Source organism: Telmatherina bonti (assembly GCF_933228915.1).
Source record: "Telmatherina bonti genome assembly, chromosome: 22".
In the NCBI taxonomy this organism is placed as follows: domain Eukaryota; kingdom Metazoa; phylum Chordata; class Actinopteri; order Atheriniformes; family Telmatherinidae; genus Telmatherina; species Telmatherina bonti.
Genome location: NC_136631.1, coordinates 6920930 through 6948866, shown reverse-complemented (window position 1 = coordinate 6948866; position 27937 = coordinate 6920930). Strand labels below are relative to the sequence as shown.

At 43.3% G+C, this 27937-nt stretch overlaps 1 protein-coding gene across 1 annotated transcript; it reads left to right on the top strand.

Moving 5' to 3' along the window:
- Positions 1-949: 949 nt before the first annotated feature.
- On the top strand, positions 950-22759 carry atp6v1c2 (ATPase H+ transporting V1 subunit C2; the record flags this gene model as incomplete). The annotated part of the gene is made up of 13 exons (XM_079262644.1): positions 950-1078; positions 1520-1587; positions 4754-4839; positions 5013-5075; positions 5215-5309; positions 6006-6097; positions 6182-6277; positions 6354-6422; positions 12105-12197; positions 12289-12376; positions 12463-12560; positions 12643-12766; positions 22670-22759. 13 exons carry the CDS (start codon positions 950-952, stop codon positions 22757-22759), a joined length of 1191 nt encoding a protein of 396 aa, XP_079118770.1.
- Positions 22760-27937: the final 5178 nt, after the last annotated feature.

Genomic DNA, 27937 nt, shown 5'->3' with positions numbered 1-27937 from the left:
CCATATGTCCTCCTGTCAGCCTTTGTTAAAGTGTCACTAACACACCCTCTCTACTGCATTCATATTGCAAAGAACAAGCAGTAACAGAATCCTCATCCTCTTCTCTTCAACCCAGACTTCCAGTACTTCATTATTGTTTCAGTGATCTGCAGAAATACTCAGCGGAGTATTTCAGGAATACAGAAACTGGTGGACTACCTTCTAGTGTGGTGTGAGAGGAATCACCACAGTATCAATAGGAAGAATTTGTGTGGATAAGCATGATTTGCTTCCACATGGCAAAGGAAGATGAGGATAATAACTATTTAAATGAGAAAAAAACCCCACTTATAATCTATTGCAGGACATGACAAAATTACAGGAACAAATAAAACTAACATTTTGTCTAGTATAGTTTATCTTTACATGAACTTTATTTTCAATTTTGCAGCTATTAGGAGTAACAACATATCAAATTGCAAATAAACCTAAAGTGCATTTGCTCAAATTTCCTGGAGTGATAAGGGCTTCCTGCGACAGCCAGAAGACAGTCGGCTGGCTGTCATTCAGAGTCAAGCGGAGCTGCAGCTCAGGCTCAGTCAGTTTCAGGTGGAGCTGTTGTTCAGACTAAATCACTCAGAGGGAATGTGACAGGATGTTCATGAGGATAACCTGAAGGTAAGCTACCTCCAACAGCTGAAACTTGGTCTCATTTAAAGCTTTGTAAGTCTTACGTGTCAGAAATGAAAGAAGTCAATGTGATCTGAGTGGAAAGAGTGAACTAATGTAAATGCTGCCTGTACTTTTCTATAAAGTTGGTTTAAAATGAAAGTTACACATACATTAGTCAGTTATAGAAATAATCAAACTGTTGCATTATTTGCTCTGGATTGCAGGCTCTCTGGTGACAAATCCTCTTCTTATTGGGTGCAATTCTGAGTGGAAGTTTTTATGAGGAGATCTGGGAGTCATGACAGACTTTTGGTTGATTTCTGTCCCACTGGACAAAACCAGTTTAACTGGTGTGGAGAAACTAAAGCGCACCATCACCAAAACCCATCTGGCCTCCTCCTGGAAGTTCTCCATTCCAGATCTGAAGGTGAGGCTGTGTGACACCTGTTCTGAGGAGCTTAAAGGGGCGTTGAAGTAAATTTAATTGATTAGGAGATAAGGAGGCGTCCCTGCTCCTAGAAAACAACAGCAGCTGTATGTTGCTTCTTTGTTTATACTGGTACAGTAGCATATAGCAGAGGAGGCTCATGGTGTTTGGTGTCCTTCTCTGGTGAAGGTATCAAGGCTCAGGTTGCTCTCTACAGTTTGAGGCAAAATTTCCATCTGACCCATTTCAGTCTACATGATCAGTGTCCTCCAGGCCTGCTAAAAACCCTGCTCTGCCTGGTTTATCCTAAATAAAAATCTCTTTAAATGCAGAAGTAAACATCCAGGATGAATCTCAGTGCAGAAATGGCTTCTTGTGCAGAATGCAGTGTGAGTTTTACTGTGATGTGACGTTGACTTTGTTGTCTTGTCGTGGCGACAGGTGGGAGTCCTGGACAGCCTCCTCAGCGTGTCAGAGGATCTCTCCAAACTCGACACACTAACTGAGAGGTAAAATACAAACTAGATGATGAAATGAGCTGCATATTGAGGACCTGCTCTGTTAACAGAGGTGTATAATCCAAGTCCTGCCATGTTTTTGGATCTATCTGTTAAAACAGGTGTTTTCACCGACAGGTTCATCTACCTGCAGCGGAGCTGAGTTGATTAAATTCAAATGGTTGGAATAGGAATTTTCCTTTGTGGTGCCTGGATTAAACACCTCTGTCTGTGAATAACTGCATGTTTGCAGGCTAATGATCAGCTTTGTCCCCATTAAGACCAGTAAGTTTGAGCTTTTGTGCTGGCTCAGTCATGTTTTATTGATGGTCAGGGGCAGTTAGCGCTTGGCTTTGCCTCCTGATTATAAATTCATCGTTGGTGTTTTTGAGACTGTGAGAGGAGAAGTTAATGTTACACTTTCAGACAGGAAATGATATTGTTCTTTTCCTGAAGCAAAATGACTTTTCAGCATGCATTTTTGATGCAGAGAGAAAAACAAGAACCATGAGTACAAACTCTGAGCTTTCTGTGGGATTTCTGAGGTTTAGAGGAAGGTCAAAACAGTCTGATCACGTACTTCTACCAAAACTTAAAGCTTATATAAAGCCTGGCTCCACACTTTGTGCAGATCAACCGTCAAACAAATCATATTTACACTGGATTAAGCCCCATACCCATTAATTAACTTTCCTGTTAGATGCGTGATTGACTTGTGCTGATTGCACATGTGTGCTTGGGTGACAATGTGCAGTCGAACTAAAATCTAAAATAAACTCATTTGGACAGTTTATTACATATATATCTATATCTATCTATGTATGTATATATATATATATATATATATATATATATATATATATATATATATATATATATATATATATATATATATATATATATATAATTTATTTATTTATTTTTGTTGGTTTTTTTTTTGGTTTTTTGTTTGAACTAAAAAAAAAAAAAGGACTTTTAAAAGAACAAATATTGGTTACAACAAACAATAAATAAAATAAGGGTTTTGGAAGAAGTTATCTAGTCCAAACCCCCCTTATCAATGACACTGTAAAATTTTCACAGCATGAAAAATGTAGTAATATACATTAAATTCCATTACAATGAAACTTAAACAGTATACAGTCGTAATACACACAATAAATCATAGAATTCAACATACATTGCTTTAAAAAAATAACCCTATTTGCCTGATAACTTTTAATTATGTCATCTTTTATCATAAGTTTAAATTTTCCTAAATTTTCCTATTGATTGACACGATTTTATTTCTTTACTGCAGCTGTTCCAGAGCTGAACTCCTCTTGAAGAAACACAATGGAGTTTAGCATTTGTTCTCACAGCTGGTTTTTTGAAAATGGATGTTCCTCTCAGGCCAAATATACTCTCTCTTAACTGGAAAAGCTTTTGGATGCTGCTGGGTAGTTGATCATTTTTGACTTTGTACATAATTTGAAGTATCTTAAATTTTAATAGGTCCTCAAATTTCAATCCTTTCAATTTAATAAAAACATAATTTGTTGGTTCTGTGTAGAAGGAATTTATAGCTTATAGCTTTATTTTGAAGAAGAAAGACAGAATTTATTGTTGTCCCGTATGTGTATGTGTGTAAAGTCTCTCAAAGTGTTTTCTAAAACATTGCAAAATCAACAAGTCAGACAAGTTTAGTTACATTACAGAGAATTAGACATTTTCCAAAGTCTGTAAGAGGAAATGGTCCACTGAGTGGGAGCAACCCAGCAACCATGGAGATGCAGGTGGTGATGCTGTAAGCTGTGATAAGAGAAAGTTGATTTGTGTCATGAAACCTTCCTGTGCCAGGATGGAAATCACTCTGCATTAACATCCAAATTCTTAAGCACAACCATTTATTTAAACCTAAATAAGCCTAACTAAATAGATTCATCACTTAAACCTGACCACATGTGGGTTAGCATGGAGTAGGAATACAAGGAACTACAAGCTGATGTGTGTGAGTGTTAAAAACATTGTGTGGGATGAGTGTAAAAGCAGCAATCCTCTGAACAGAAATGTTCAGTGTCACAAATGGGATGAAGCTTAAGGTTGACCCTCTTCTCTCCTCATCGCAAGTGTTCAAAGGCAGCAAAGAAGACATCCTCTCTAAAGCATGGTGGTGGCAGCATCATGCTCTGGGCCTTCTTGGTATATGGCATAATGGATGTTCTGCTCAGTTAGATGGGTTCAGACAGAATGAAAACAAAGATTTATTTACATTTATTTAGCTGGATGTGGCTCAGATGAACCAGCGGGACATTCAGGTTTGTCTCAGAATTATGTTAATCTTTTTCTTTGACCTGAATTTCAATAAAAATACTTTAAAACAATTAATATAAAAGAATTCCAGAAAAAAACTTGTCAGAAAGTTGATCAAAATTATTTTAGAAGGTTGCTGACAGCCGCCAGGGTTGCCAGTTTCTGTAAAATATCCCCTCTTAGCTTGCTGGGTTTAAATTTTAGTCCATGCCACTGCAATCCACACTTATTTATTATGTATTTATGACATTTATCACATTCATGTCCATGATGCAACATGCTCAACTTAATTCACACTCATACATTCATCCTACAGTCTTGACAACCAGTCCTGCTGGCGGTAAGAAATACTGATCGTTCTTCTGAACAGAGCCTTCAAATGGGACTTATGGTTCCCTCTTTAATAGGATTTATAACCAAGATGACTCGGGGATGAAATATATTTTGTATTTTTTTTATCATGCCACACTTAAGTGTACATAATTTTTAATCATTTCTTTGTTCTGACAATGCAACAACACCACTGGATAGTTAAATCCTAACTGCATGTTGAGGTTTTTACCGTGCTGCTGTGGCACTAATGGAAGCCTCTGCAGAAGCTGTTGCTGTGTGTTGTCATTAATAGTTTGTAACTCTCTGGATGAAGCGATAATGTCTACAAACTTTCCTCTGCATCACATATAAATTATTCAGCGGAGGAGATCGGATAGGAGAAATTTGGAAGCTGAAGTCTTCGTTCTCACCAGTTCAACCCTCTGCTGTAAACACTGAAAGTCCTGTTTCTGTATGTGTGTCTCTGTGTTGAGGAGATTTTCAGTGGAGAGGAAATGTACTAAAACACACAAATATTCTGTAATAATGGTATTTTTTCCTGTCGCTTGCTCAGCGTGATAAAAACAACATGCCAGTATTTGAAGGAGGTGATGGAGACGTCCAGTGACAAATTACTGGAAAACGCTTTAGCCAATGGAGGTGAGTCACACACACACACAGAAACACACGTCCACGCTGAGGGTGTTAATTACAGTGCAAGAAACTTGATCTGCCAAGAAAATAAAAACTCCTGCTGTGTTCGGTATACATCCCACAACCCACTGGTCCTTTTATTTTGCACAGACTAACACGATCACTCTTCCCTCCATCAGACCACAGCACCAATCAGAGAGTCGTCCTGTCGCCTCTGACAGCTTACTTCAAGTCTCTCAGGGGTATTTTACCTGCAGCAGTGTAGCTTCTGCGCTGAGTGCAGTGCTGTGGATCTTTGCAGTGCTGCTGTCCTCTTGCTGTGTTCTTTATTTTAGCATTTGTTCAGTTTTTCAGTGATGACTCGGTGTGTGTTTTTCTCAGTTGACCTGATGAGCTACGTGACAAAGTTTCAGTGGGACAAAGCCAAGTATCCCACCGCTCTGCCTCTCTCCGTCCTGGCAGAACTCATCAGCAAGGTACAAACGGATGGAAACGTAACTGCATACGGATGTTTTAGACACGACAGAGAGGAGGATGTCAGAAACTGCTGATCTGCTGGGATTTTCACACATAAAACACATGATCAGCGAGCAGCAGTTGCCTGGACCAGAATGTCTTGTTGATGTCAGAGGTCAGAGGAGACTGGGCCGACTGGTTTAAGCTAGAAGTTTCCAGAGGGTTTAGTTTGGCTTCATTCTGTCAGACCATCATCATATTTTCTTGTCTTTCCTTGTTGTTGAAATGTTTTTTTTTTTATTTTTATTTTTATTTTTTTATTCATCATCATTTCTCTTTTATTCTACTGTTGTAAAACATGCGTTTTATGTTCCCAAGCCGGTTGGATGAGCATTGATGGTTTAACCCTTTAATGTTCTGCTCTACCACTTGGTAGAGGTAGATTCACAGTGACTTTGATGAATTTCTGTTAAAAATCATGGATATAAACATGCCAGAGCATCTCTACCAGTTGGTTTGAGGATGTAAAACCCAAACTAAGTGTTAACTTCTTTTTAACATCTCAACCATTTTCTGAAAACACTTATTTTGTTTATTTTTGTCCAAAACAAACAGAAAAACACAAACATTTTTCTCTGGCCTTTTTTGTTAGTGTGAACATGAAAGGGTTAAACTGTGCAGACGTTGTAAACATGACTGACATACCTGATCTGCAGGAAGTTTTGCAGGTGGAAACAGAATTAAAATCCCGAGCTGCAGCGTACAACAGCGTGAAAGCCAACTTGCAAAACCTCGAACACAAGCTGGAGTGAGTGACTTCAGTCACACGTGAAATAAAAACACGTTGTTATATCAGCTGGATGTTTACTGGTCTGTTTCTTCTGTCCTTCAGAGGGAATCTGCAAACTCGCTCTCTCAGAGGCATCGTAGGGAAAGAAGACCTGGTGGTTTCAGAGTATCTGACCACTCTGCTGGTGGTGGTGAGCAGGTCAGTCACACAATCTGCTCGCTGATACGTCTTCATCATTCACACATTTTCATCAAGTAAACGTATATGTGTACAGAAGGAGCTACCTGCAGTGGGAGCGCAGCTACGAATCCTTTTCAGAGTTTGTGGTTCCTCGCTCGAGCAGGTGAGCTTAGTTTTTTTTTGCTTTCTGAGCCGAGAGATCAGCTATTCCACTCAGACCGAGTGCCATCGTACCACCAGAGCTCTAAGTGCACGTTCTAAAAGGTCAGGCTAAGTAACAAGAAGTGTTCCATTACCAGTAGAAAGTAAGAGTCTGTGTGGTTTGGATCAACATCAGGAGGAGGATCTGCTTTTCAGGACAATAGCCAGTTGGAGCTTTAAATAATTGAGTACTTTATGATATCCTGTCAGAACAGGAAGCATGAGTGGAATATAGAGTGTTTATCAGAGTAAGAACTCTCTACAAACATCCAACACACACTTAAAAGCCAGTAAAAACTTCATTGCAGAAAGAGTTTCCCCTCAAACTAGCCGAAGATGAAGTTCAACATCAGAGAAAACATTTCTGGAGAGACGATCTGATATCTGAGGTTATTGCTAATATTTTTTATATGCTTCATTATTCATGATTGTTTGATCTATTAGAGATTTATAATCATGTGTGAGGTTAAAATAACTCCACCTCAGGTTGGGTAAACTGTTGCAAAGTATGCAGACAGAACAGCTGAACCAGGTACAGCTGAACAGTTCAGATTACCGCGGGGGAAACAGGAGTGTCCGGCTGCTTGCAAACAGGAAAATCTGAGCTAAAGAGGGAAACAAACATGAACGTTGGTTCTCTCTGCTGAGAAAAAAACAGCAGCTGCCCTGCAGGTTCAGCATTTGTCAGTTCTGCTTGATTTTAAGCACATTTTTATTCCTTGACTTCAAACTTGCTGCCTTTAGTTGCTTATTTTTAACTGTTTTAAAGCTTTTAGCTGATATTTGTAGCAACAACGCTGTTTTAGATCAACAGCACTTTGATAAGTAGTAGCTTCTAATATGGTCTGGAAGTAAGTTTGACTGATTTTAAAAAAAGATTTATTACCTACACTAATCCATGTCCAGGCCTACAACTAACATCTGGACCAACAGGAGACTTATCATAAGTCTCCTACCATCCAAGCCAGGCTGGCTACTGACATCCGGTGCACTTCTGGCCCTCACAACACTTGCTGGTGCTATAACTGTAATAATAATGGATCAGATTTATGTAGCACTTTTCAAAGCACCCAAAGTGTTTTACATTACTCATTCATACTTGGCGATGATTAGCTACATCTGCAGCCACAGGTGTCCTGAAACACACTAATGGAAACGTGGCAGCCGGCGTGCACCAGCAGCCTCCTCAACCACCACCAGAACATTCATTCAGAGATCCATAAGTACCAAAAGTAGCCTGGATTCAGCTCAGATGTTCCTATCTGGGGATTTTAGCTACACAAGCGATTTCAAACTGATCTAATGAGGGTGTATGAGTGTGTATGCTGGCCCTGTGCATGTGATGACTTATCCAGGGTGCACCCTGCCTCTCAGCTGAGAGCCTCTCTGGGACCTCGAAGTGGAATAAGTGGGCAGAGAAAATGGATGGAAGTTGGTACCGACAAGTGATTCAGTACTCATTAAGTACTCAGTGTGAGTTTTCACGTTACTTCAGAGGCCACAGAAGGTTAATTAGTGGTAAGTTAATGATGAAGTCCGTTAGAGCCACTGCTGATCAAGATGAGTCTTCAAGCAAAGCAGTTGTTGCAGATGTGGAGCTGTTGTCCTGCTGGTTAATGTGAAACACTCACCAGAGAAAAGCTAGGGTGCTTCTCATTAAAGAATCATTAATTAATCATCACCTGTTTCATGATTAATTAGCAATTAGTCCCTGATTTAGTCACTTTATGACTGACAGACAATTAAGTAATCATTCAGTAATCATTAGTTAATTTATCAGATTTCACAGGAATGTGAAGCATTAATTAACTAATTTTTAATTAAACATCAGCCTGATTCATTCCTCATTAGCCGCTAAGTAACAAAGCAGTTATTGTTGCCCTTACCGTGATGTTTCCTGCTCCAACACACTTGATTCAAAAGGGTCCAACAGCTTGTTAAGCTCTGCAAAATGACCCGTTAATTTGATTCAGGTGTGTTGAAACAGGAAAACACGTAAAACCTGCATGACAGAAGGTTCCCAGGCGTTCCCAGGTCAGCCGAGAGATATAATCCCTCCAGCGTGTCCTGGGTCTTCCCCGGGGTCTCCTCCCGGGATATGTGCCTGGAACACCTCACCAGGGAGGCGTCCAGGAGGCATCCTGACCAGATGCCCGAGCCACCTCAACTGGTTCCTCTCGATGCGGAGGAGCAGCGGCTCTACTCTGAGCTGTAAATCGCTCAAGTGAGAGCAGGAGATACGACCAGATGAAGCCAACAGGACTACGTCATCTGCAAAAAGAAGGGACCCAATCCTGAGGCCACCAAGCCGGATCCCCTCAACACCTCGGCTGCGCCTAGAAATTCTGTCCATATAAGTCATGAACAGAATCGGTGATAAAGAGCAGCCTTGGCGGAGTCCAACCCTCACCGGAAACGAATCCGACTTACTACCGGCAATGTGGACCAAGCTCTGACACCTGTCATACAGGGACCGGACAGCTCGTACAAGGGGGTCCTGTACCCCATACTCCCGGAGTACCCCCACAGGAGCCCCCGGGGGACATGGTCAAATGCCTTCTCCAGGTCCACAAAGCACATGTAGACTGGTTGGGCAAACTCCCATGCCCCCTCCAGGACCCCAAAGAGGGTATAGAGCTGGTCCACTGTTCTGCGACCAGGACGAAAACCACACTGCTCCTCCTCAATCTGAGATTTGACTATCCAGCGGACCCTCCTCTCCAGGACCCCTGAATGGACCTTACCAGGGAGGCTGAGGAGTGTGATTCCCCTGTAATTGGAACACACCCTCCGGTCCCCCTTCTTAAAAAGGGGGACCACCACCCCAGTCTGCCAATCCAGCAGCATTGTCCCTGATGTCCATGCGATGCTGCAGAGGCGTGTCCGCCAGGACAGCCCCACAGCATCCAGAGTCTTAAGGAACTCCGGGCGGATCTCGTCCATCCCCGGGGCCTTGTCGCATAGGAGCTTTTTGACCACCTCAGCGACTTCAGCCCCAGAGATAGGAGAGTCCACCCCTGAGTGCCCCAGCTCTGCTTCTTCATCAGAAGATGTGTTGGTAGGATTGAGAGATCTTGGAAGTATTCCTTCCACCGACCCACGACGTCCTGAGTTGAGGTCAGCAGCTCCCCACCTCCACTGTACACAGTGTCGATGGAGCACTGCTTCCCCCTCCTGCGCTGCCGCATGGTGGACCAGAATCGCCTTGAAGCCATCCGAAAGTCTTTCTCCATGGTCTTGCCAAACTCCTCCCATGCCCGAGTTTTTGCCTTAGCGACAGCTGAAGCCACATGCTGCTTAGCCCGCCGGTACCCATCAGCTGCCTCCAGAGTCCCACAGGCCAAGAAGGCCCGATAGGACTCCTTCAGCTTCTTCACCAGCAGTGAGGGATGCCACCAACGAGTCCACCAATGAGTCCTGGGATTACCGCTACAACAGGCACCAACGACCTTACGGCCACAGCTCCGGCTGTCCGCCTCAACAATAGAGGCACACAACACAGCCCATTCGGACTAAATGTCCCCCGCCTCACTTGGGACATGGTCGACGCTCTGCTGAAGGTGGGAGTTGAAGCTCTCTCTGACGGGGGACTCAGCCAGACGTTCCCAGCAGACCCTCACAACACGTTTGGGCCTGCCAGATCTGAGTGGCTTCCTTCGCCACCATCTGAGCCAACTCACCACCAGGTGGTGATCAATTGACAGCTCCGCCCCCCTCTTCACCCGAGTGTCCAAAGCATGTGGCCGCAGGTCCGACAACATGACTACAAAATCAATTATCGAACTGTGGCCCAGGGACTTCTGATGCTAGGTGACACTCTTATGTTGGAACATGGTGTTCGTTATGGACAATCCATGACGAAGACAGAAGTCCAATAACAAAACACCATTTGGGTTCAGAGGGGGGAGGGGCGACCATGCCTCCCAAACACTCTCCTCTAGATCTCACTGTCATTGCCCACATGAGCATTGAAGTCCCCCAGCAGAACTATGGAGAGAAGAAGGAGCACCCTCCAGCACTCCCTCCAAGGACTCCAGAAAGGGTGGGTACTCTGAACTGCTGTTTGGTGCATAAGCACAGACAACAGTCAGAACCTGTCCCCTCACCTGAAGGCGGAGGGAAACTGCCCTTTTGTCCACTGGGGTAAACTCCAACGTCTAGGCACCAAGCCAAAGGCTGATGAGAATGCCCACACCTGCTCGGCGCCTCCCACCATGAGCAACTCCAGAGTGGAAGAAGGGCCAGACCCTCTCGAGGGTACTGGTTCCAGAGCCCAAGCCATGCGTCGAGGTGAGTCCAACTATATCTAGCCAGAACCACTCAACCTCGCGCACAAGCTCAGGCTCCTTCCCCACCAGAGAGGTGACATTCCATGTCTCTATAGCCAGTTTCTGCAGCCGGGGATCTGACCGCAAGGGTCCCCGCCCGTTGCTGCCACTCAGCTCATATTGCACCTGACCCCTACAGCTCCTCCCGCTCATATTGCAGCCGACCCCTACGGCTCCTCCCGCAGATGGTGAGCCCACGGGAGGTGGGGCCCATGTAACCCTTTCAGGCTGAGCCTGACTGGGCCCCACAGGCAAAGGCCCAGCCACCAGATGCTCGCTCTTGTACCCCACCCCCAGGCCTGGCTCCAGAGGGGGGTCCCGGTAACCCACGCCCGGGCAAGGGAACATTTATGCCCTGGTTTGTCGTCATTATAGAGGTCGATGAGCCGTGCTTGGCCTGGTCCTTTCCCTAGACACCTGTTTGCCATGGGTGACCCTACCAGGGGCATAAAGCCCCAGACAATATAGCTGCTAGGATCTTCAGGACTCACAAACCCCTCCACCACAATAAGGTGACAGCTCAGGGAGGGGTAAAGACATGTAAGAAGCAATAAAAGACTACTAAAAAGAATAAAATGAGATTAAAAAATTTGAAAGACAAAACATTATATATAAAAGTTGACATGTAAAATACTAAATAACATTTTAAAAAAGGATAAAAAAAAAAAAGTCAAGTTCAACAATGATTAATTAAAAGATTTATTGATAAGCTTAGTTTTAAGCTGCCTCTCAACGATATCAACAGACCCAGCCGCCCTCAGGAAGGCTGTTCCACACCAAACATCACACCATCAGCTTAAAAAACTTGGAAGCGAACAGGAGGCCAAGGCAGACGTTAACACAGGTGTAATATGGGCTCTCCTTCTGGTCTTCATCAGCAGGCGAGCAGCTGACTTCTGTAAAATATCTAATGTTTGCATTGTTTCATGTAGAAATGAGCATTTTTGCATTTCAAGTCAATAAACCAAAAATAAAAACTTTATACTTTTTGTTGGTTCTGTACAAGCAGAGGGCATTTTAAGGAGTTTCTGTGGAAGTTTGCATGATCTACCCATGTATGCGTGGGGTCGATGGGTGGCAACCTGTCCAGGTTGTACCTCGTCACTTCTCGCCAATGATTGCTGTGATAGACTCCGGCTTCCCCGCAACCCTTAACTGGACTAAACAGTGAAGAAATGGATGGAAGAACTTGAATCTGCAGAGCGAGAGTTTTCAGGCTTAGTGTTTAAGCCAACCCATTCTGTGTCCTTAAACTTCACCTGTTGCTGCTCATTGTATTGATCTTATTATCTGTCCTTATTTCATGTGACTGTCAGAAAGCTGTTTGAGGACGGAGAGGGGGGAGTCTTCACCGTTACACTCTTCAAAAGAGCTGCGTGTGAATTCAAAGCCAAAGCTCAGGAGAGCATGTAAGCAGTGGGGGCTGGCAGAAAACACCCAGTGGAGTCAAAGCGATGCTATCTGTGTCGATTACCATAATGTAGTCTGTGATCCACACAGGTTCATTGTGCGTGAGTACAGCTTTGATCTGGAGGAGAAGAAGCATCAGGAGATCACGCAGCTCACCAGTCGCAAAAAAGAGCAACACGTGAGTCAGACATCATGTCTACTGGCTGAAGGTCTTATGTGGGAACAGGATGATGTGTGTTTATGCAGTAACTGCTAACTCTTCAGGGAATCTTCCTGCGTTGGCTGAAGGTGAATTTTAGTCAGATCTTCATCGCATGGATTCACTTGAAAGCACTGAGAGTGTTTGTGGAATCAGTCCTCAGGTCAGTCATGGTAACATTAGTGATGTTCATCATTAATGAAAGATGGCAAGTTATTGATTCTGTGCATGATATCCGCTGGCAGGTATGGATTACCGGTGAATTATCAGGCTCTTCTGCTGCAGACTGACAGGAAGCGCTCAAAGAGGCTGAGAGAGGAACTTTCTTCACTGTTTGTGCATCTGGACCCAACTGCCAGTGTGACAGATGTTAGCAGTGTGACAGATGTAAGCAGTGTGACAGATGTTAGCAGTGTGACAGATGTCAGCAGTGTGACAGATGTTAGCAGTGTGACAGATGTCAGCAGTGTGACAGATGTTAGCAGTGTGACAGATGTTAGTAGTGTGACAGATGTCAGCAGTGTGACAGATGTTAGCAGTGTGACAGATGTTAGCAGTGTGACAGATGTCAGCAAGCAGTGTGACAGATGTTAGCAGTGTGACAGATGTCAGCAGTGTGACAGATGTTAGCAGTGTGACAGATGTCAGCAGTGTGACAGATGTAAGCAGAGTGACAGATGTTAGCAGTGTGACAGATGTCAGCAGTGTGACAGATGTTAGCAGTGTGACAGATGTCAGCAGTGTGACAGATGTTAGCAGTGTGACAGATGTCAGCAGTGTGACAGATGTCAGCAGTGTGACAGATGTTAGCTGTGTGACAGATGTCAGCAGTGTGACAGATGTCAGCAGTGTGACAGATGTTAGCAGTGTGAGAGATGTCAGCAGTGTGACAGATGTCAGCAGTGTGACAGATGTTAGCTGTGTGACAGATGTCAGCAGTGTGACAGATGTTAGCAGTGTGACAGATGTCAGCAGTGTGACAGATGTAAGCAGAGTGACAGATGTTAGCAGTGTGACAGATGTCAGCAGTGTGACAGATGTTAGCAGTGTGACAGATGTTAGCAGTGTGACAGATGTTAGCAGTGTGACAGATGTCAGCAGTGTGACAGATGTTAGTAGTGTGACAGATGTCAGCACTGTGACAGATGTTAGTAGTGTGACAGATGTTAGCAGTGTGAGAGATGTTAGCAGTGTGACAGATGTCAGCAGTGTGACAGATGTTAGCAGTGTGACAGATGTCAGCAGTGTGACAGATGTTAGCAGTGTGACAGATGTCAGCAGTGTGACAGATGTTAGCAGTGTGACAGATGTTAGCAGTGTGAGAGATGTTAGCAGTGTGACAGATGTCAGCAGTGTGACAGATGTTAGCAGTGTGACAGATGTCAGCAGTGTGACAGATGTTAGCAGAGTGACAGATGTTAGCAGTGTGAGAGATGTTAGCAGTGTGACAGATGTCAGCAGTGTGACAGATGTTAGCAGTGTGACAGATGTCAGCAGTGTGACAGATGTCAGCAGTGTGACAGATGTTAGCAGTGTGACAGATGTCAGCAGTGTGACGGATGTAAGCAGAGTGACAGATGTCAGCAGTTTGACAGATGTTAGTAGTGTGACAGATGTCAGCAGTGTGACAGATGTTAGCAGTGTGACAGATGCCAGCAGTGTGACAGATGTTAGCAGTGTGACAGATGTCAGCAGTGTGACATATGTTAGCAGTGTGACAGATGTTAGCAGTGTGACAGATGTCAGCAGTGTGACAGATGTCAGCAGTGTGACAGATGTCAGCAGTGTGACAGATGTTAGCAGTGTGACATATGTTAGCAGTGTGACAGATGTTAGCAGTGTGACAGATGTCAGCAGTGTGACAGATGTAAGCAGTGTGACAGATGTCAGCAGTGTGACAGATGTCAGCAGTGTGACAGATGTTTGCAGTGTGACAGATGTCAGCAGTGTGACAGATGTTAGCAGTGTGACAGATGTCAGCAGTGTGACAGATGTTAGCAGTGTGACAGATGTTAGCAGTGTGACAGATGTCAGCAGTGTGACAGATGTTAGCAGTGTGACAGATGTTAGTAGTGTGACAGATGTCAGCAGTGTGACAGATGTCAGCAGTGTGATAGATGTTAGCAGTGTGACAGATGTTAGCAGTGTGACAGATGTCAGCAGTGTGACAGATGTTAGTAGTGTGACAGATGTCAGCAGTGTGACAGATGTCAGCAGTGTGACAGATGTCAGCAGTGTGACAGATGTTAGCAGCGTGACAGATGTCAGCAGTGTGACAGATGTCAGCAGTGTGACAGATGTAAGCATTGTGACAGATGTTAGTAGTGTGACAGATGTTAGTAGTGTGACAGATGTCAGCAGTGTGACAGATGTAAGCATTGTGACAGATGTTAGTAGTGTGACAGATGTTAGTAGTGTGACAGATGTCAGCAGTGTGACAGATGTCAGCAGTGTGACAGATGTAAGCATTGTGACAGATGTTAGTAGTGTGACAGATGTCAGCAGTGTGACAGATGTAAGCATTGTGACAGATGTCAGCAGTGTGACAGATGTCAGCAGTGTGACAGATGTCAGCAGAGTGACAGATGTTAGTAGTGTGACAGATGTCAGCAGTGTGACAGATGTAAGCATTGTGACAGATGTTAGTAGTGTGACAGATGTTAGCAGTGTGACAGATGTCAGCAGTGTGACAGATGTCAGCAGAGTGACAGATGTTAGTAGTGTGACAGTTGTCAGCAGTGTGACAGATGTTAGCAGTGTGACAGATGTCAGCAGTGTGACAGATGTCAGCAGTGTGACAGATGTTAGCATTGTGACAGATGTCAGCAGTGTGACAGATGTTAGCAGTGTGACAGATGTCAGCAGTGTGACAGATGTTAGCAGTGTGAAAGATGTTAGCAGTGTGACAGATGTAAGCAGTGTGACAGATGTCAGCAGTGTGACAGATGTAAGCAGAGTGACAGATGTCAGCAGTGTGACAGATGTCAGCAGTGTGACAGATGTTAGCAGTGTGACAGATGTCAGCAGTGTGACAGATGTTAGCAGTGTGACAGATGTCAGCAGTGTGACAGATGTAAGCAGAGTGACAGATGTCCGCAGTGTGACAGATGTTAGTAGTGTGACAGACGTCAGCAGTGTGACAGATGTCAGCAGTGTGACAGATGTTAGCAGTGTGACAGATGTCAGCAGTGTGACAGATGTCCGCAGTGTGACAGATGTTAGTAGTGTGACAGACGTCAGCAGTGTGACAGATGTCAGCAGTGTGACAGATGTAAGCAGAGTGACAGATGTTAGTAGTGTGACAGACGTCAGCAGTGTGACAGATGTCAGCAGTGTGACAGATAGCAGTGTGACAGATGTCAGCAGTGTGACAGATGTTAGCAGTGTGACAGATGTCAGCAGTGTGACAGATGTTAGTAGTGTGACAGATGTTAGCAGTGTGACAGATGTCAGCAGTGTGACAGATGTCAGCAGTGTGACAGATGTTAGCAGTGTGACAGATGTCAGCAGTGTGACAGATGTTAGCAGTGTGACAGATGTTAGTAGTGTGACAGATGTTAGCAGTGTGACAGATGTTAGCAGTGTGACAGATGTTAGTAGTGTGACAGATGTTAGCAGTGTGACAGATGTTAGTAGTGTGACATATCTCAGCAGTGTGACAGATGTTAGCAGTGTGACAGATGTTAGCAGTGTGACAGATGTCAGCAGTGTGACAGATGTAAGCAGTGTGACAGATGTTAGCAGTGTGACAGATGTCAGCAGTCTGACAGATGTCAGCAGTGTGACAGATGTCAGCAGTGTGACAGATGTCAGCAGTCTGACAGATGTCAGCAGTGTGACAGATGTCAGCAGTGTGACAGATGTAAGCAGAGTGACAGATGTTAACAGTGTGACAGATGTTAGCAGTGTGACAGATGTTAACAGTGTGACAGATGTAAGCAGAGTGACAGATGTCAGCAGAGTGACAGATGTTAACAGTGTGACAGATGTAAGCAGAGTGACAGATGTTAACAGTGTGACAGATGTCAGCAGTGTGACAGATGTCAGCAGAGTGACAGATGTTAACAGTGTGACAGATGTCAGCAGTGTGAAAGATGTCAGCAGTGTGACAGATGTCAGCAGTGTGACAGATGTTAGCAGTGTGACAGATGTTAGCAGTGTGACAGATGTTAGCAGTGTGACAGATAGCAGTGTGACAGATGTCAGCAGTGTGACAGATGTCAGCAGTGTGACAGATGTTTGCAGTGTGATAGATGTTAGCAGTGTGACAGATGTCAGCAGTGTGACAGATGTCAGCAGTGTGACAGATGTTAGTAGTGTGACAGATGTCAGCAGTGTGACAGATGTTAGCAGTGTGACAGATGTTAGTAGTGTGACAGATGTCAGCAGTGTGACAGATGTTAGCAGTGTGACAGATGTTAGTAGTGTGACAGATGTCAGCAGTGTGACAGATGTTAGTAGTGTGACAGATGTCAGCAGTGTGACAGATGTAAGCAGTGTGACAGATGTTAGCAGTGTGACAGATGTCAGCAGTCTGACAGATGTAAGCAGTGTGACAGATAGCAGTGTGACAGATGTCAGCAGTGTGACAGATGTTAGCAGTGTGACAGATAGCAGTGTGACAGATGTTAGCAGTGTGACAGATGTCAGCAGTGTGACAGATGTCAGCACTGTGACAGATGTTTGCAGTGTGACAGATGTTAGCAGTGTGACAGATGTCAGCAGTGTGACAGATGTCAGCAGTGTGACAGATGTCAGCAGTGTGACAGATGTTAGCAGTGTGACAGATGTCAGCAGTGTGACAGATGTTAGCAGTGTGACAGATAGCAGTGTGACAGATGTTAGCAGTGTGACAGATGTCAGCAGTGTGACAGATGTCAGCACTGTGACAGATGTTTGCAGTGTGACAGATGTTAGCAGTGTGACAGATGTCAGCAGTGTGACAGATGTCAGCAGTGTGACAGATGTTAGCAGTGTGACAGATGTTAGCAGTGTGACAGATGTCAGCAGTGTGACAGATGTTTGCAGTGTGACAGATGTCAGCAGTGTGACAGATGTTAGCAGTGTGACAGATGTTTGCAGTGTGACAGATGTCAGCAGTGTGACAGATGTCAGCAGAGTGACAGATGTTAACAGTGTGACAGATGTTAGCAGTGTTACAGATGTCAGCAGTGTGACAGATGTCAGCAGTGTGACAGATGTAAGCAGTGTGACAGATGTCAGCAGTGTGACAGATGTTAGTAGTGTGACAGATGTTAGCAGTGTGACAGATGTTAGCAGTCTGACAGATGTTAGTAGTGTGACAGATGTCAGCAGTGTGACAGATGTTAGCAGTGTGACAGATGTTAGTAGTGTGACAGATGTCAGCAGTGTGACAGATGTCAGCAGTGTGACAGATGTAAACAGAGTGACAGATGTTAGCAGTGTGACAGATGTCAGCAGTGTGACAGATGTTAGCAGTGTGACAGATGTCAGCAGTGTGACAGATGTTAGCAGTGTGACAGATGTCAGCAGTGTGACAGATGTCAGCAGTGTGACAGATGTTAGCAGTGTGACAGATGTCAGCAGTGTGACAGATGTTAGCAGTGTGACAGATGTCAGCAGTGTGACAGATGTCAGCAGTGTGACAGATGTTAGCAGTGTGACAGATGTCAGCAGTGTGACAGATGTCAGCAGTGTGACAGATGTTAGCAGAGTGACAGATGTTAGCAGTGTGACAGATGTCAGCAGTGTGACAGATGTTAGCAGTGTGACAGATGTCAGCAGTGTGACAGATGTTAGCAGTGTGACAGATGTCAGCAGTGTGACAGATGTCAGCAGTGTGACAGATGTTAGCAGTGTGACAGATGTCAGCAGTGTGACAGATGTCAGCAGAGTGACAGATGTCAGCAGTGTGACAGATGTCAGCAGTGTGACAGATGTCAGCAGTGTGACAGATGTTAGCAGTGTGACAGATGTCAGCAGTGTGACAGATGTCAGCAGTGTGACAGATGTTAGCAGAGTGACAGATGTTAGCAGTGTGACAGATGTTAGCAGTGTGACAGATGTCAGCAGTGTGACAGATGTTAGCAGTGTGACAGATGTCAGCAGTGTGACAGATGTCAGCAGTGTGACAGATGTTAGCAGTGTGACAGATGTAAGCAGTGTGACAGATGTCAGCAGTGTGACAGATGTTAGCAGTGTGACAGATGTCAGCAGTGTGACAGATGTTAGCAGTGTGACAGATGTCAGCAGTGTGACAGATGTTAGCAGTGTGACAGATGTCAGCAGTGTGACAGATGTTAGCAGTGTGACAGATGTTAGCAGTGTGACAGATGTTAGTAGTGTGACAGATGTCAGCAGTGTGACAGATGTTAGCAGTGTGACAGATGTTAGCAGTGTGACAGATGTCAGCAGTGTGACAGATGTTAGCAGTGTGACAGATGTTAGCAGTGTGACAGATGTTAGTAGTGTGACAGATGTCAGCAGTGTGACAGATGTTAGCAGTGTGACAGATGTTAGTAGTGTGACAGATGTTAGCAGTGTGACAGATGTCAGCAGTGTGACAGATGTCAGCAGAGTGACAGATGTTAGCAGTGTGACAGATGTTAGCAGTGTGACAGATGTCAGCAGTGTGACAGATGTTAGCAGTGTGACAGATGTCAGCAGTGTGACAGATGTTAGTAGTGTGACAGATGTCAGCAGAGTGACAGATGTTAACAGTGTGACAGATGTTAGCAGTGTGACAGATGTCAGCAGTGTGACAGAAGTCAGCAGAGTGACAGATGTTAACAGTGTGACAGATGTCAGCAGTGTGACAGATGTCAGCAGTGTGACAGATGTTAGCAGTGTGACAGATGTTAGCAGTGTGACAGATGTCAGCAGTGTGACAGATGTCAGCAGTGTGACAGATAGCAGTGTGACAGATGTTAGCAGTGTGACAGATGTCAGCAGTGTGACAGATGTCAGCAGTGTGACAGATAGCAGTGTGACAGATGTTAGCAGTGTGACAGATGTCAGCAGTGTGACAGATGTCAGCAGTGTGACAGATAGCAGTGTGACAGATGTTAGCAGTGTGACAGATGTCAGCAGTGTGACAGATGTCAGCAGTGTGACAGATGTTAGCAGTGTGACAGATAGCAGTGTGACAGATGTTAGCAGTGTGACAGATGTCAGCAGTGTGACAGATAGCAGTGTGACAGATGTTAGCAGTGTGACAGATGTCAGCAGTGTGACAGATGTCAGCAGAGTGACAGATGTTAACAGTGTGACAGATGTCAGCAGTGTGACAGATGTTAGCAGTGTGACAGATGTTAGCAGTGTGACAGATGTCAGCAGTGTGACAGATAGCAGTGTGACAGATGTTAGCAGTGTGACAGATGTCAGCAGTGTGACAGATGTTAGCAGTGTGACAGATGTCAGCAGTGTGACAGATAGCAGTGTGACAGATGTTAGCAGTGTGACAGATGTTAGCAGTGTGACAGATGTCAGCAGTGTGACAGATGTCAGCAGTGTGACAGATAGCAGTGTGACAGATGTTAGCAGTGTGACAGATGTTAGCAGTGTGACAGATGTCAGCAGTGTGACAGATGTCAGCAGTGTGACAGATAGCAGTGTGACAGATGTTAGCAGTGTGACAGATGTCAGCAGTGTGACAGATGTCAGCAGTGTGACAGATAGCAGTGTGACAGATGTTAGCAGTGTGACAGATGTTAGCAGTGTGACAGATGTCAGCAGTGTGACAGATGTTAGCAGTGTGACAGATGTCAGCAGTGTGACAGATGTCAGCAGTGTGACAGATAGCAGTGTGACAGATGTTAGCAGTGTGACAGATGTCAGCAGTGTGACAGATGTTAGCAGTGTGACAGATAGCAGTGTGACAGATGTTAGCAGTGTGACAGATAGCAGTGTGACAGATGTTAGCAGTGTGACAGATAGCAGTGTGACAGATGTTAGCAGTGTGACAGATGTTAACAGTGTGACAGATGTCAGCAGTGTGACAGATGTCAGCAGTGTGACAGATAGCAGTGTGACAGATGTTAGCAGTGTGACAGATGTTAGCAGTGTGACAGATGTCAGCAGTGTGACAGATGTTAGCAGTGTGACAGATGTCAGCAGTGTGACAGATGTCAGCAGTGTGACAGATGTTAGCAGTGTGACAGATGTCAGCAGTGTGACAGATGTCAGCAGTGTGACAGATAGCAGTGTGACAGATGTTAGCAGTGTGACAGATGTCAGCAGTGTGACAGATGTTAGCAGTGTGACAGATAGCAGTGTGACAGATGTCAGCAGTGTGACAGATGTCAGCAGTGTGACAGATGTTAGCAGTGTGACAGATAGCAGTGTGACAGATGTTAGCAGTGTGACAGATAGCAGTGTGACAGATGTTAGCAGTGTGACAGATAGCAGTGTGACAGATGTTAGCAGTGTGACAGATGTTAACAGTGTGACAGATGTCAGCAGTGTGACAGATGTCAGCAGTGTGACAGATAGCAGTGTGACAGATGTTAGCAGTGTGACAGATGTTAGCAGTGTGACAGATGTCAGCAGTGTGACAGATGTCAGCAGTGTGACAGATGTTAGCAGTGTGACAGATGTCAGCAGTGTGACAGATGTCAGCAGTGTGACAGATGTTAGCAGTGTGACAGATGTCAGCAGTGTGACAGATGTCAGCAGTGTGACAGATAGCAGTGTGACAGATGTTAGCAGTGTGACAGATGTCAGCAGTGTGACAGATGTTAGCAGTGTGACAGATAGCAGTGTGACAGATGTCAGCAGTGTGACAGATGTTAGCAGTGTGACAGATGTTAACAGCTGGCCGGACTTATCTTTACAGCATTGCATGGGTTAAACCATCTTCACCAAGCAGCTGATTTGCATCAGCTACTTTTTAATAATGTATAACAGTGTTACTCTCTTTTAATACTTAACTAAAATGTGTTTATTTAAGTTTTGAATATTTCAGAACAAACAACACAAACAGTACAAGACAAGCAAAATGTCATCCAGAAAGTCCGAGAAGGGCACTCCCTCTCGATATGCGTTGCAGCAGCGGGGTTGTAAACTATCCCTCCGTCTAACCATCCAGAGCAACAGTGCGCACCATCGGTTCTTGAGGCCCTCTGTCCTGCTGGTTTTCCATGTATCTCTGCTCCAACACACCTGACTTCTGTTAAATTGATCCAACAGCCAATGAAGTTCAGCACAATGACTGATTCGTTTGAGTCAGGTGTTGTCAAGCAAGGATACATGGAAAACTGCAGGATTGTGGCCATCGAGGACTGGAGCTGGACACCCCTGGTGAAGAGTTTCAGTGTAGGACTGAGTCACAAACAACAAAACACAGTAACAACTGGACTGGCAGGAACCCGGTGACTGAAAATGATCAGATTTCTCCGTATCTTCTGAAAGGTGGACGCTTTTCCAGAGTGAAGGAGTTTTCCAAAGCAACCAGCCAGATTTAAAAACTCAGTTTATCAGTGAACTTCTAGGATTTCACCATGTGCTGTTTTGCTTGTTTGCCTTGTTCAAGTGAAATTTTGAGCAATTTAGACTGCAGAACTATAGTTACTATGATCCATATATCCAGACATACATATTGCAGTATTTTTTTTTTAAAGTTACATGAATGTAACCTATTTTTCAAATTATTCCCCCAAACTTCTGCACACTAAGCGAGATGTGAAAGAACATGTCGAGTTGTATAAAGTACCAAAAAGCAGCTTCACAGACAGGAAGCTGATGAAAAGAGGAGAGTTTCAACTTTCATCTTTTAGTTTTTCTTCCTTTTTTTTAGTTAAAAAGGGAAGAATAAAACCTTCCTTGTACAATTCTTCCTTTTTTTGGTTAAAAAGGTGGAATAAAAAGGAAAAAGGGGCTCCAGTTGCAGTAGAACCAGCCTGTAGACATGTGAAAAACATGTTTACTTAAGGAGGGAAAGGTGCGTGTTCTCTAAGGTCACTTCGTGCTGCATTCACTTGCACTAGGAGATTTGAGATTCAGCCAAAGAAGTCAGTTTAGATGGGATCTTTGTTCAAATTTGATCACATAAATCTTTTGAGAGAGTGGTCAAATTGTACGGTTGGGGCAGCCCTCCACCTCTGGCTCCACCCTGGAAGCTACACTGCTGCAAGTGCTGTTACTTCTGGCAAACAGGGACATGATAACCAAGGTGCATTATTTACAACGCAGATCTGCATTTACATGGTGCTACAAAGATCTGTTTCGTGGCTCAAGGTGTGTGTGTGTGTGTGTGTGTGTGTTACACTGTTTTCTATCTTCTCTGCCAAACAGGTGAGCTCTGAAATCCCAGGACTCAGTCAGCAGGAGTACCACTCCTACATCTGCTTCTATATCAGCACCAACATGCTGGAGATCAGCTAGCCGTCCAGCAACGTGACCGACAAACTCAGAAGGCGTCGTCACCCACGCTGTAGCCGCGGTCCGTTGCAGACCCATCACCAAGCAAATAAAACACGTCTGCAACCCGAAAACGACGATTTTCTTCTTCTCTTGAGCCAGGTGGAATCAGTTTTTGGGATGAAGGTGTAAATAGTTTTGACGCGTTATGAAACTGTGGGACAATCAACACGTTAATGTCTGTAAAGTTTTTTCAAGGATTCGTCCTAAATGTGTGTTTACTGTAAATGTTTTTAATCAATGTGCAGCTACAATATGTGACAACATTCACAAAAACACGAGGCTCACAGGAATAAATATACTGGGAATATTCTCAAACTGGATCAGTTTTCAGTCATGTTTGATCAGAATGTTCCAATAAATCAACTTCACAAATAAAAGTTAAAATCTTGAATCTGTTCTTCATTCTGCATGTTTTTACTGGAAAGTTCCCATTTCTGTCGATGAGGTCAACTCAACCCCTTGTGGCGTTATAAGGACTAGAACAGGGGTCCCCAAATCCAGACCTCTTAAGCTAGTGTCCTTTAATGTTTTCAGTGTTTACCTGCTCCAACAAAAATGACTCAAATGAATGAGCCATTGAGCAGAACCTAAAGGCCTTTACACACTGGGACCTATGTGACTAAACAACACAAAATTGTGAGTAATTCAGAGGTGAATTATCAATGTTTCCGTCTATGCACACCAAATGTGATGCCAAATTGTGAATAAATGATAAAAATTCTAAAATAAATTCACAAGCTGGATTCTATATTCAGCCACGACAACCTGGTACTGATGCTGCAGAAGGAAAGACAAACGGAGGCGCTGGCTTCGTCCGTTTCTAGAAAAGAGAGGAGAACTTGGGAAGCTTCATGAGGGACATTTCCATTACATCTAGAATTGCGCAAAAACTAAATATTGCAAGAAAAAAAACGCTAATGGTAACACCTACATTTTGAAAGAAGTCTCAAATATCGTTAAAAAGCTTTTATGCTCTCATGAGCTGGTTTTTCAGATGTTTCGCAACATATCACAAAAGTCTAATGGAAACACTGCAAACACCGTGTCCTCTGACATGATGGAGGGGGGTCGTCACCAGTTCAATTCCGGTAAAGATGCTGCGGCATGGAACACACAGCAAATTTGAGACCACAGTGCAGCACAATTTCATTTATTCATTCATTCATTATCCTAACCGCTTAGTCCAATTAAGGGTTGCAGGGAAGCTGGAGCCTATCCCTGCAGTCTTTGAGCGAAAGGCAGGGTACACCCTGGACAGCTCGCCAGTGCATCGCAGGGCCACACAGAGACAAACAACCACTCACGCTCACACTCATTTCTAAGGACAATTTAAAGTAAACAATTAACCTAACATGCATGTCTTTGGACGGTGGGAAGAAGCCGGAGTAGCGGGCGAAAACCCACGCGTACACGGGGGGGAGCACAGCGAATTTCAGAGTTTTGGTAAACAAAATCAGGGAAAAAGCTTTGAAAAGTCGTAGCAAATTCACCACAGCAAGTAGAAAACTCCTACATAACACTACCCGGCTACTTTGCATCACCTGCAATTTTTTCTAAAATCTTCTGAGAATAACGAGATTTTATGAGACTTGAGGCTTATGTGCTAAACACTGTTCAATGGAAACAGCCGCAAATCACAACTGTTGTTTGTCGAAACTTACCAATATCGCTGTAGCTCCGGAGGAGGAGCTGTTGTCTTTCAACTGGAAAGTTGGGTCAATTCCAGGCTTCCCCTGACTACATGCCGAAGTGTCCTGGGGCAAGACTGCAAAAGAATGTAACAGAAATGCAGCTCTTGTTTAGGCTGAAGCTGGACCACGGTGGCTTCAGGACGGACTTTAGGACATCTGCGGGACAGTTGGAGGATCTGCTGTAGCAGCTAGCTGCTAGCTTAAAGAAGCAGAGAAGAAATAATAAAGATGCTCGGCCACGATGATGCAAAGTTAGAACGAAATGACAGCGACAACTTGACACCTGCAGTGCTCGCAAACAGTGATCAGTTAACATGCCTTCTTTGATTTGTTGATTAGATATCTGTCTGATGCAAATATTGTAAAAAAAAAAAAAAAAAAAAAAAAAAATCAACCTCGGTTTAAAACAAATAAAACTCATGAAATCGCTGGATGGAATTTTGTCACTGATGTGAACGTTCACACTGACTTTAAATGGGTCAAATTAAATATATTGCCATAAGAATTATTCAGTTGAGTTATTCAGATTCAGTGTTTAAAGACCTTATTGTGTTGTTGGAGCCATTTAATTTGAGTCAGGTGTTTTGGAGCAGGGATTCACTGAAAACCTGCAGGACACTGGCCCATAAGGTCTGGATTTGGTGATCTTTTAACTAGAAGAACTATAAATGGTGTCTCACAAGTTTCTTTTTGTTTATTTGCTCAAAGACACAAACATGCAGCTCAATACATGACCAGCTGAGCCTAAAATGAAAGTAAACTTAACTTAGAGCCTCCGAAGCTGCTTGTTAGCCTCCTTGTAGACTAAAAGAAAGCGATGTGGGTAATTCTTTTTGGAAGATTTGTAAATTTTCATTGAATGAAATTCTTGAAGTTTTTTCACTCCAGAAAAAGAAATATGGCTGAACTATCAGGCGCAGAACGACGTCTGGACATGGACAGCCTATGTTCGAGTCGAGGATTACCATTTAAAAGCCAGAAGCTTAGCAAGTTGCTTGTCACTATCTCTGTTTTTACAACCAGATCAGCAAATCAAATTAATGGCATAAAATTACACAGACGAAAATGAAAAATGCACATATGACATGGAAAAGTGGGTAACAGGTCTTTATCGTTAGAGTCCTCTTTGCAATAAGGGACATCGCCCCCTTCAGGACATAAACTAGAATGCAGATTGGCTTTACTTTTCAGATCAGGAGTCCATCCTGCTAATCTCTTCCATCTTGAGTTGAGTGTGCTTGAAAAGGAGCATCTTAAATACAGAGACTGCTGACTGTGACGACTTAAACTGTACGTACAAAACAACTAAATGTAAGACTCCACCCTCAGCAGTGAAGTAATATTACAGCAACATGAGGAAAGCTGATTTGTTTTACATTTCACATACAAGTCAAATGCTTTACATAAAGATTAAAAGCATCACAGCAGGTGCAGAAGGTGCATTAGATGGACCTGCAGTTGCTTATGTGAGGAGAAAAAACTGAACGCTTCCTCCATGTTTGCTTCTGGGAACAGAAAGTAGACCTGCTCCTGATGACCTGATAGATCTGGTTGGTTCACAACCAGGAAATCCTGAACATTTTTTGGTCTTAAACCATTCATCGCTTTATAAATTAACAGCAAGATTCTGAACTCTGACAGACGTGAGTGTGAAGACCTGGACTCATATGATCCACTTTCATGGTCTTAGTGAGGAGTCGAGCTGCAGCGTTCTGGACTCCCTGCAGCTGTCTGATGCCTTTCAGAGAGACCTGGAAGGGCAGCGTTACAGTCGAGTCTGCTAAAGATACATGCAGAAATCCAGCTGAGACATCAGCTCCTAATAAACATGGCTAATATAAAGATATAAGAAGTAATACGGATAATACATAATCATGAGTTTATGGTGAACTTGCTGTGGGATTATATCACACCTAGTAATGATGAACGTTAATTCATTTTTACTTCCAGACAATAATTAATATGAAATACTCACTACAGATAGTTTCTCTGTTTAAATAAGTTTACTGTTTCAATATTTAATGCCGTAAAAATACTAAATAACTATTTGAAGCATGTTTGTACTTGTATCACAAAAAGCTGGACAAAAAAAAAAAAAAAAAAAAAAATCACCTTGGTTTATGATGTTTCTCAGTGATACAGATCTTAAAATGAATATTTTCATATACTTTATAATACATTATGCACAGTGAAGCTTATAAAGCTCAGCGTGGTATATTTAATGCTGTTTGAGACATTTGGGATCACTTTCTGGTAAAAACTCCAGCTGAACACAATCTAATGCTTTACTTCTTCTCCTCAATAAATACCACAAAGCAGAAGATAATAATTATGACATATTTCATTATAATAAATGTTCAGTATTCTCAAAAATGTTTTTAATATTTTGTTCAACTTTGTTAAAGGGCAAAAATAAAGACCTCGTATGATAAAAATTGGACTTTTCTTACCATTCTTCTATGGATCTTAAAGGTCCTTTAATGGTTTATTTAGTTCAGTAATTCTTCATTTGACCCATTTACAAAGATGTAAAGCTAAAGAGATGTGCAATTAACACTGATTTCATGTTTCTTTTGAAGGATGAATTACAGGCAGACTTAATCTGCTCACTTTTAGTCTTAACTTTAGACACCATATGCTTTTCTTATAAACACCCTGCTTCGCCCTTAAAACTAGCGTTTTCTCTGATCTTTGTATTTTTGTTGAATTCTGGAGAGATTTTCCTGCCTTTGGCATGAATTCAGAAAAAAATCATTTAATGTACTTAAATGCTGTGTGTAAATACTGAAATAAATGATTAATAATTGCATAAAGTGCATTAATATAAAATGCATTAGTAAATTTATCCGGTTCTTTTCATCCATGAATGCTATGCAGTGCTCAGTCACCAGAGTGCACTGTCTCTGCTGTGCAGCTTATAATCATATTTGATTCAGAAATATTTCCTTCATATTTTGACAAAATTCTTGATAAAGTAGGAAAATGGCAAATTATTCCTCTTCATAATTAGAGTTCATTTATAATAATGAGACTGAATAAGACATTCTTTGGCTGTCTTTTAAAGTGCGTTATATTTGTACTATTCAAATAAATGTATTATTGTTATAATTATTATATTATTATTATTATTATTATTATTTTCTTTATTTATACTGTTTTCACAGGCAGTTTTACAGCTGCGCGCATGAATATGTCTGCTAGATGCGACTGTTGCGTCCTAGTTTGTGAGTGCGCATGCACGTGCGCGTGTTGATGTGAGAGAGAGAGAGGGAGGAGAGAGAAATGGGAGGTGTTGGATAAAGCTGGCCGCTCAAGCTGTGCCGCTCAGTGGGAGAAACAGACCAGAGAAGAAGCATTTTACGCGTGAAGACAATGGCCTTTAGGCTGCTTGTTCAGCTTTATTTTTACATTTAAACATTAAATCTTATCAAACAGGCTTCTGTGTAAA